At 38.3% G+C, this 11,215-nt stretch overlaps 1 protein-coding gene across 1 annotated transcript; it reads right to left on the bottom strand.

Annotated features, from left to right (window-relative positions):
- Positions 1–1,834: 1,834 nt before the first annotated feature.
- On the bottom strand, positions 1,835–4,303 carry LOC126752296 (histone-lysine N-methyltransferase PRDM9). The gene is made up of 3 exons (XM_050463005.1): positions 4,195–4,303; positions 3,924–4,141; positions 1,835–3,865 (listed from the first exon to the last, which is right to left on the bottom strand). Exons 2-3 carry the CDS (start codon positions 4,137–4,139, stop codon positions 2,078–2,080), a joined length of 2,004 nt encoding a protein of 667 aa, XP_050318962.1. The 5' UTR covers positions 4,140–4,141; positions 4,195–4,303; the 3' UTR covers positions 1,835–2,077.
- Positions 4,304–11,215: the final 6,912 nt, after the last annotated feature.

Below are 11,215 nucleotides of genomic sequence, written 5' to 3'. Positions count from 1 at the left end.
CTGAAATCTACCGCAACGAAATTTACCAAACGGAAAGCTACCACAATGAAACATACCACATGAAATCTACCACAATGAAATTTACCACAAGAAAAGCTACCACAATTAAATATAACACAGTGAAATCTACCACAATGTAATTCACCACACTGAAGTCTACCACAATCAAATTCACCACATGGATAAGAATATACGATATTTTAACAGTAGATAAGATGGGATTAGCTTTTCGGTCAATGGAGTAGGGTTAAAAATACTGACCTCATCTCCTTTTAAAGCTTATGCCTACCGTGGATACAATGTGCTTCGTTAAGTCTGCCTGGTAAAGGTGGGTACTTGGCTTTATATTCTAGCAGTCAGAACACTTTTTACCTCACAGCTCGTTAGAATACGCTCAAACTCAGATCGAATGTGTTTACGTTCCAGTAATCGCTACAAAGCATGGATACTATTCTGGATAGGTAGAAAGCAGAACGCATGTTGTTGTTGCAACGCCTGAACGCTTCAACTTAGCCCGTAAAATTGCAGAAATTCGGCCGCGGGCTGAAACAGATATAATTTTAAATCAGGGGAGAAGAAAATATAACTAAAATCGATTTATATATTACCTTTCGATCTTAATACGTACAATATCCAACTAATTTTAGTGACATAGTTGCACTTACATACATTTGTTGAAGGTTTTGCAAGGGAAACCGACTCCTTAAAAAACCTCTCATGGCACTGTATCGCACTTCTTAACACAAAAACAATTATATGCTTATACTAGCTAGAAGCTCAGTTTTGTTATTATCACATTATTTTTCTTATAAGAAACAACTTACGAAATCTCATAAAAACAAAACGGTCAAGTAAATTATGAACCAAAAATGCCATTAATACAATTTTAAATTATAGAAATGTAAACAATGACACCCTGTGTTTGATATTTAGCAGCGACACACTGTACAGGTTTTAGCAAAGACACATTGCGTGTATTTTGTTGTTAGTCAAGTTTCAAATTTGTTTAACCTTACAAAGGTCAGCAAGTAAAATAATTTCAATAGAAAAAATATATAAACGGTGTAATATTTTAAATAATAAACAAAAGCAAGAGTATGCGTTATGTACATTCGAAATATGTATATATAAAAACCTACATTAATGTAGAATAATAACCAATAAATCCTTCGATGTGATTCTCAACAGCAAATAAATTGTAACGATAAATAATAAGATATTCATATTTGCATATCATGAATATGATATATTATTTTCGGCACAAAGTCAGTAGAACCCAAAAGGAACGTCGAGGGTCCTGCAATGTATATATGTATATGTACATACATGTATATAAATTTTCAGCCTGACAAGCTGAGTAGATTGAGTCATCTCCGTCTGTCGAACTAGTTCCTTAGTTTATGATATATCGTTCTGACACATATTGCTAGATATGGCTCTACAATCACCAAACCATACAAAATTGTTCTTACCGGACCACTATAGCATATAGCTACCATATAAACTAACTGATCGAAAGCATGATACAAAGCTTTTTATACCTCCTATCTACCAACGATAGATTCGGTATAAACGAATTAAACATCTTTACTTGTTTTTGAATCATAAAATATTTTTATAATTATTTGCAGCGATGAATTGTGACGATACCTAATATAGACCTTTAAAATATAAAAAAGTTAAATTGCACTTACCCATCAAATCAAAATGTTTTTGAATTTTGTGTCAATATGCTGTAATAATTTTGCTAAATTGTGACTGGTTAATGATTTACTGGCGTGAGTTGATTGTGAGTGATGTTAGTATTTGAATATGATATTTTGATTTGCACTAATTTTATGTTATTTTGGAATCGTTTATTTCACGTTCATATATGTATATATGTATCCAGTATACTTATGCACATATGTCAGTAGACATAGCCATATGTATGTACAAATTAAAAGTAGTTTATATATGGTAACATTCACGTAATTAAGTTGCTTATGCCTAGCTATTGCGTTTAACGACTTAACGTACTCTCTAAGGAGTTGTAAGTATGTAAATGCATTATGTCGCGACGCTGCGTGTCACTTGCCTAAATGCCATTGCGATCTTCAGGACGCGTTTCGCTATAGAAACCAAGATTCATGGTAGGCACTAATTGGCTGTAGAAGGACATATCCGCAGCGGTTGGACGTTGCTGCGTGCCTGACAAATCTTTCGGCGCAGTAGCGGTTGCATGCATGCTACTGCCAGGGCTAGCAGAGGTTGTTACCAAATTCATGGCACCAGCAGTGTTGGCCGCGCTAGCTAAACCCAAAATATTACCTGACGGCGCGCTGGACACGCCTGATGCCGCACTAATTGCTGCCTGTGTGGCCATAGCCGCACTCTGTTGCAATTCATGCATTTTCATGTGTCTTTCATATTCATCGTGCTTGGTAAATTGCATACGACAAACGTCACAGGGATACTGTGGCGCATGGAATTCCAATTCGTGGCGTGCGAGTTTCTCGCGTCGACTAAAACCGGTACCACATTGCTTGCACGTAAATAGCGTGTCCAGATGTAACGCCTGGTGGCGTTGCAAGTCGCGTTCACGTGTAAATGTCTTCTGGCAAATCGTGCAGGTGAAAGAGCGTGAATGTGATGACTTGTGCGGCTTCGGCATTGACGGTCGCTGCTGTAACTGCGCTGCCAAGATGCTATGCTGACGATACTGATCCTGCGGTGATGACATATTTGCCTGTGACTGCGCATTATCGCCGTCACCATATGGATTCAGTGATACTACCAAGTTTTCTGTCTGTCCCATACTGTTGCCATCTTCAGTCTTTAGCGCAGCAGCACCGTTATTTTGTTGATGTAGAAATTCGGCATCACGGCGGAAATGCGTCTGTTCGTGCAGATGTAGTTTATCCTTACGGGCGAATGCACTTGGACAGCGACTGCACTGGAATGATTTTGAATTGGTGTGCGAGCGTATGTGACGCATCAACTCGGGAGCGCTGGAGAATGAACGTGGGCAGCGCGTGCATACGTGTGGCTTTACGCTGCTATGTATGCGTATATGTTTCGTCAAATTGGTGTTACGTGAGAAACTCTTTGCACAGACGGGACATGAGAACGGACGGACACCGGTATGCACAATCGTATGCTTCTTCAGATCGGAACGTCGGCAGAAACCCTTTTTGCAGAATGCACAAACATACGGTCGTTCCGGATCGTGCAGCTCTTTAATGTGATAAATCAAATTTTGGCGACTGGAAGTACGTTGTGAACAAAAGCTGCAGACATATGGCGCTGCACTGTCATGTTGTGACTCGTGTTCTTGACATTCAGCTTGTGTTGTAAATGCCATGTCACAATACTGACAAAGATATGTGTTTTTGATCACTACCTCGCCACCAATAAACGAGTCGTTGCCTGGTACTGCAGCATAGGAGGAAGACATATCCGTTGCAGTTTGTGAATTTTCAGCATTATGCATATCAGCTGTTGACTTGGCCGTCATTGCTGAATTATTAAATTCATGCTGTGCCGAATTGGACGTTGCAATAAGAGAATTTTGCGTCGCAGCGGGTGTATGTTCCTCAGTTTCCGAATCCGATTCCATAGAAAATTCATCTTCGGAACTCTCATAATCCTGATTGGGGTCAATCTCTGTAATTACGCAATCGTCTTCGGGTTCAAAATCGCCCGGATTTCCATTAAGGCCTGGCCGATGTTCATTTTCGTTTCTTGCGCTTTTATAATTTTGCTCTAGCCAGCGCTGCAACTCAGTCTCACATCTCTGCACATTTTCACGAAAATCAGTAAACGCCTGCACCATGGCAAAGCATCTTTGACAGATGTGACTCGGCAAGGCCGTCGAGTGCTGAAACTAGATAAAAAGTAAATAGTTAATGTGCTATGTAAGAAACATATTTTATATATCAAACCTTTACGCCCAACAAATCGAATAGCCGCTCAACCATGTTAATTTTCTTCGCAGGCGCTTCAGTCTCAGGCGGTGACTTTTCCTCAGCTGGCGTTGGTACTTCCTCGAATATATTCACAATTGTTTTATCGTGACGCAAACATAGGCGGCAGAGTCCAGTGCTGCTGTCCATCACAGCAGTCTCTGCTGGCGCAGCCACCATTTCGAGATCTACCATAGCTGCAAATAATTATATTCCACAATCTTTATTATACACGTAATCGACAAGCTACTTCGTTTCGTTTTAAAGTCATAAACTACTATGATGTTTTTCGCTGAGTGCACTTATCAGAAATAAATAAATGAATTTAGCGCGGTGCTTTGATACGGCAAATATTACGCGAAAAACAATACAATGGGGTTCGCGCAAATCGCAGCGTTGCAATTATTTGCCTGTAAAGTTATAGCGCAGTCACACGCAGCTGCTTTGCGCTGCTAAAAATTAATATATTATTTAGGCCTACGTCTGCATATATCTGATATGCTAAAATCTGTAAATTTTAAGGAGAATAACAGTATTAAAATTTATTAATTAAAAAGTAGTAAAAAACAAAAACCAACAATTTTTCTTTAAAAGAACTAAATTTTTATGAAATAGTCGCTTGATGGCGCTGTCAATGTTTTATTTCAATTCTGCTTTTTCTAAAAAAGAGTCTAGCTGGCAACATTGGAAATCGCATTTATATGAATATATTTATTGTCTAAAACGTTATAAAAATATAAATATTTCATGATGATTGTAAATATATTATTTGTTTTTTGTCAAAATGAAACCAAGGAAGTAAAAATTTTAGAAACAAAAAAGATTTGAATACTTAATAAATATATAAAATGCTCGTAAAAAGTATATGTGGCAGCATTTGAAGTGCTGTATATATGTACACAACAAATTTTGACAACAGGTGTCGCTAAGAGTTGACATTTGAAGTCAAATAAATATTAATTTTTTTGGCGCGGCAGTTATTTTTGCAGGCAGTTTCCCGTTAGCAGCCGGAAACTTTGTAAAGTGTAACATAAATTCCTTAAATGCTTGCAACCAATTCCTTGGAACTGCGTGTGGTCTGCAAACATTCCTGCAACACGCAGTGTATGGAGTACTGAGCTCATTTATACTGTGACAAGTGCGTGGCAAACGCAAAAGAGGTAAGCACGTACATGCAACGAGCATCAATAAACCATAAAACGCTTTGCACGCCCATTCATATTAATTTGTACTATTTGGCTTGTTCGTAGGTATGCTGCAACGGTAAATCAGTTAATTGCGCTTACGCAGCAAGACATGTTTGTGCTTGCACACATATACATACATAGGTATTTGTGGACCAGCTGGCCTACCCAACCGATATAGCACAGGAGTGGGCGCGTAACAGCACAGTTATCTTTCCAGCCTATCAGTGTTCAGTGGAAAAGCAAAACAATGGCAGATGCTGCAACAAGTGCCGCGCCACAGCGCAAGTGGTGAGCATGGGTTGCAATTAAATGCAACGCACGTTGTATGCTGCACGACCATTTAAGGTTATTCAATTATAATTCGATTAAAATGCTTCACAACATGATCATGTTTATGGAGCAAACAGGTAGCATAGCTGCTATCTGACAGCCTGACAGGCACTACAAGAAATCAAAGCATCAGCTGTGGCATCCTGCTGTTACGCATCGCTATGTGCGAATACATGGACGCAAGTAACGCGAGTGCGTGTGATCTACATGTGGAGCTCCTTGGTTGTGTGAGTAAATATGTGTTTGTGTAGCATTACGTTTTAATGTTGTCACTTGGCGTCGAACTATAAACAATTGTGTTGACGTGTTATGGCAGCGCGAATGATCAAGTTTACGAGTTAGCGCTGATGATTGATAGTTTACGTGCGTGTGTGTGTTTGTGTGCTGTGAAACAGTGCAACTTTTGAGACATTAATACTGAACTTTCATTGGCACTCAGCGCACATTATCGATAGCGTTTTAATGCTGCAGGCGTGGGAAATAAAATATCAAGAATGTGGGAGGGGAAATGTGCGATGTATAAAAATGATGAATAAAAGGTGATGTGTAGGAAAACAAAATTGCTTGGTAAGTGAAATAAATAATTTTATCTTTAATATCTATGTATGTATGTTTCAAAATAATTAATTGCCTTACCAATTTGATCTTTTTTGAGAATACTTTAAAAGCTCACTTTTCAAAGCTTGACACTGAAAATTTTCTACTTGGAAGTACTGTAGTTATTCATTATATCTAACCTCAAAATATGTAAATTGCTTTAAAACACTCGAAACAGCGTCGAATTGAGTTAAAAGTTTGTGTCCAACGAACCTTGTTCCTGCTAAACTTCAAGGTTGAGATTCTTTTATAGGTTATGGTTGAACAAGTTAAAAAAATAATGTATCTAATCGAAAAAGTGAGATTATAGATTTTTATCGTGGACTAGAGCTACTCATGTTCATGTTCGACCAAACATCACCCAAACAGATTTTGATTGAAGAAAACGAACTCCCTTATTCTAAGAAATTCCTTGAAATCAAGTTTCGTTAAAACTAGACTAGGCAGATTAAATCAGTAAACTGTTTAGTCTCTTGTAAATAATTTCTTGTCTGCTCTTAGATTAGCACTCTGAAGAATTTCAGAATCCTGTTGGACGCTATTGAGACGATGGAACGCCTATTCGGATGGATCCAAGATCCTTAATCCTGCGTTTATAGATTGTTTTGAACTCTAAATCTAGTCTGAAACAGACAACTCAAGTCAATTCTTCTTCTTTATTGGCTTAAGCGCTGTCTACGCGGTTATAGCCGAGATTACAACAGCGCCCAAGTCGTTCTTCCTTTTCGCTGTTTGACACCAATTGGAGATTCCAAGTGTAGCTAGGTCCATTTCCACCTGGTCTTTCCAACGTATTGGAGCTGGAGTGTTTTCATCCATTTGGACGGCCTGAACTAGTCAGCGTAGTTAGGCTGGATCCATGTGTAGAAGTAAAAAAAGTTCTCTGCCATTCACTTGGGAGTAACCAAAAACGATTATTTTACATATGACTCAAGCAGCTCACGACTTCCGGTCTTTGTCCAAATATCCTCCGGGTAGCCAAAAACATCCGTTTGAAGGAGAGCTAAAGTGAGAATGCGAAACATCCTCTTCACAGGGTTGTGTGTTGGGTTTGGGATCTGTCATCTAAAAAACACCTGCAATGAAAAACCAAGCCTCAATGATAAAGTTTGAATATTCCAAAAGGCTTTAGGTTAAGCTCAAATTGCCAGTAGGAAGAGCAAGGATTTGTATACAGGTCTCATTGAGTGATTATTTTAAGCTACTTTTCCAGCTTAGTCATAAAAAGCCTTTTCCAACATTAAAGAATTGCTAACTTAAAAAACAAAACCTGACTTAAACCATTGCCCGCAGCACTTAACCCTCCAGCAACGTATTTCGCCACAACACACCTGTGCAGAATCCAACTTTATTTTTGCCTATTTTCCACAATTGCATTTCGGTCGTACTCACCTACTACCACACATACGCATACAGCTCCGTTGTTGCTCTTTTGCAGGTTGCACGTAAACTTTTGGCTGACGAGTCGCACACTCAATCGGGATCGGCGCAATCGTTCGCACGCATGCGCAGCGCTGACTTTTCATTCTCGCGTTTATTTACTAATGTGTTTTGTGATACGTAATTGTTTGTATTCTGTTTACAGTTGAGCTATTTATTTTGCTGTTCTGTTTGGTGGCGAACGCGTGCTTCGGTGCGACACTTGTTTAATGGCAACAAATTTATGTATGTTGGCAAGTGTGTGTATATATTGATGTGTATTATTAATTCTTATGAGCGATCGATTTGTTTTTTTGTTTTTGGTTGTTAATAATTTGGCGAGAGCTAAGTTAAATTGTGAAATAATTGCTGTTGCAACCAATTTATTGAAAAAGTGTAAAGAATGGTCGAGGAATTTAAGTTTAATTATACTAAAATATGTTTGCAAATGTGCAGAAATAAATATTATGAATGCAATGAGTCTGAAACTCAGTTAAGAAAGGCTAAAATATGTTATAAAGTGAAGTGGAAGTGCTTTTATTTGAGTAAATATTGTTATGATTGCAGAAAAGTTGTATGGTTCCAGCGGTTTTAAGGCGATTTTTTATAAACAAAAAAAAAATATGTGAAAGATGTATGTGAAAATAAGCAAAACACTAACTTCGGCTACACCAAAGCTATAATACCCTTCACAGGTGCATTTTTTATAAGATAAACGGTTATAAAAAATATTTTTTCTTTATTTTGATCGATCAGTTTGTATGGCAGCTATATGCTATAGTCCGATCTGAGCAATATTTTCAGAGATTGTATCATATCTGCGGATAATTGTCTGTGCAAAAATTCGTGAAGTTATCTCGTCAAATAAAAAAGTTGTCCATACAAGGACTTGATTTTGAATGTATGACAACTGTATACTATAGTGTTCCGATCTGAAAACTTTATGCGATTAAAGCGTTACCTTCTCCGCCGACCGGACTACGGACGCAACGAACTCCAGACAATAACTCCAAGAGCTATTCAACATCCTCATCGACCACCTTCCACTGAATGGCGAGCTTCGAGTGAAACCTTACTTATTGCCGACGAAGTGCTCGAATTGTTGCGAGAATGTAGAGTGAACCTGTTGCAACTTCGTTCTGTGTACTATAGACCTGGCCACCAGTCCAGAGCTGTATGGAAGCTCAACTGGTAGTAGTTTCGGCTACGAGGTCTGACCGGAGACTTAATTCTGGTAGCACGGGGAGCAGGAGCCCTTGGAGGTAACTACAACCCGCTCATGCGGGACTGACCCCTCGGGGAGTATCGTGGTGGTTGCGGTTAAAACCCAAACCCAAGAACTGACCTTGTCAGTTGAATGTGGAGTTGCATTGCAACCGGGTGCCGGACCCAAAGCACGGCAGAGGTTTTAGATGGGCCTCGAACCCAACCAAGGTGGTTAGTGTGTCCATTCCACACTGCCAATTGGTACTGAAAATGCTTAGCATTCTCAGGGCGCTGATCAACGCATTAATTTGATCCGCTGTGCTTTTGAGCGCCGTGGAGTAAGGCTGTCGTCAGCAGGTACCCACGTTAAACACACCGGACGTTGTGTACCATAGAAAGTTTAAATCTAACTTATCTAGAAATGTCGCGACAGGGCATAAATATGTCTTGCGTGCAATCAGTCCCCGCATGACTCTAACTACACTTTTTCATGTCCCATGAATCCTACACATCTAACACCCATCTCCCTACGTCTGACCTCGTCGAAATAGCACGTTTCCTGAGCCTATCGTTAGATGACTTCTATGACAACTAACTTGAAACACATCAACCATGCGGGGACATAGATAACCGCTACAACATCGGGCATGGCTAAATCGATTCAGACCGTCTTGCTGATTAGTTATATATGCCATCTTTTGAGTATACCTTAAACAACTACTATTAATTTCGGAATTGCTCCTCCCACGAGCCGTTTGCATGGCTGATGGATTCAATAAGTAGTCATTAAAACTATCTGCTCCTAATAATAAATTGTCATAACCTCTGAACTCTATTAACTCAGTTAACCTCAAATATGTAATGTTTGGCCATTGTATTATGTTTACATCTAGGTCGTGTAAAAAGCGAAGCTTTTATTTAAACTCTATTGGCATTACAAAATAAATTACATTACTACCTCGAGATCGTTAATTAGAAAATTAGACCTCTACAAGGGTCCCAAAGGTTTTGAGTCGCTTCGAATGGAATGTGAACGCTTCATGAACCTTTTTAATAGCATATAAATACTTGAATATTTGCTGTTGCCTTCCGAGGGGCAACCAGGATTACGGAGCACATTTTTCTTCGAGAAGTTGGAAACTCTACTCATGTTCTGCGATAGTACTTACCTCTATTCCATATACCCCTTTCATTTTACCAGTACTACAACAACAATGGTTATTTAAAGATGAAAATTGGTCAAAAGAAATATTTGCCCCGTTGACCATTTTCCTCATTGGCCTGCATTGCTAACATTTGCACCTTTGAACCAAAGATGGTGGGTACTTAAATTCTAGAAAATTCCTTTCTTCAGTGTGACGATGCTTATCTGTATACCGTCATTTTCTTGATTCTGTCACAGTCTAAACTATACACACTTTCTGAATGTCAAAAATCTGCTTCAGTTTAGCTCAATATGGCTATGGTCAGCTTTTAATGGCTTAAACAGTTCTGACTAAGACCAAGTATGGTTGAACAGGGACTCAAAGCGCAAATCATCATTTAATATTCAAAATTTTAACTGAGCGTTGCGTGGAGATGACTAAGTCCCCAGTCATCTGAAGTAAGCCCACTCTCTATTCCTTACTATAATATCATTGATTTCAGTGACACATGGTATTCTGACGAATGACTGAGTTCACGAAATATTTCTTAATTGAAGGAAAATAGGTTTCGTCATAGAATATGAAGTTCTCTGATTCCTTTTTCTCGAATTTTTAAAAATTTACTAAGTATTCTGCTTCCAATCACTGCCAAATTTTAACTAAATGACAATAACCTGTCAACTTATGACATTAACAGTTGATAACTGACAGTTTTCGGTGAAATTATGACATAAAAATTGACAGTTGCCATTGTCTTATCAAATGATATTAGCAATTCACAGTTGACACTGTCCTCTCAAATTATGACATAAACATTTAATAGTTGACAATGTCCTGTCAAGTTATGACATTAGCAATTCACAGTTGACACTGTCCTCTCAAATTATGAGATAAACAGTTAACAGTTGACAATGTCCTGTCAAATTATGACATTAACAGTTATTAGCAATTGACAGTTGACAATGTACTCTCAAATTATGACATAAAACAGTTGACAGTTGACAATGTTCTGTCAAATTATGACATTAACAGTTGATAACTGACAATATCCCGTCAAATTATGGCATAAACAATGTCCTGTCAAATTATGACATTATTAGTTGACAGTTGACAGCTACATTTGATTTATTAAGTTTTATATTAGTAAATTAAGACAAAGATTTATTTTAAAGACACATTTATGTAACGGGAACAAACTAGTTCATTTGATAGACATATCATTCAGAACCACTTACCATAACTTATTCTAAAAGCTTCTGTAGCATTTTTATTTCCTTCCACATATTAAATTATGTATGCACGGCGATGCGCTTTCTAGCTGTCGACGGTCGTCTTACGTTTAGTGAGTGATGAGTGTTTAACAATTTGCTGAAATGATCCAATTTAT

The sequence above is a fragment of the Bactrocera neohumeralis genome, chromosome 3 (assembly GCF_024586455.1).
Source record: "Bactrocera neohumeralis isolate Rockhampton chromosome 3, APGP_CSIRO_Bneo_wtdbg2-racon-allhic-juicebox.fasta_v2, whole genome shotgun sequence".
NCBI classification, from domain to species: domain Eukaryota; kingdom Metazoa; phylum Arthropoda; class Insecta; order Diptera; family Tephritidae; genus Bactrocera; species Bactrocera neohumeralis.
Note: the sequence above shows the minus strand (reverse complement) of the source record. Positions and strands in the feature narration are given on the sequence as shown.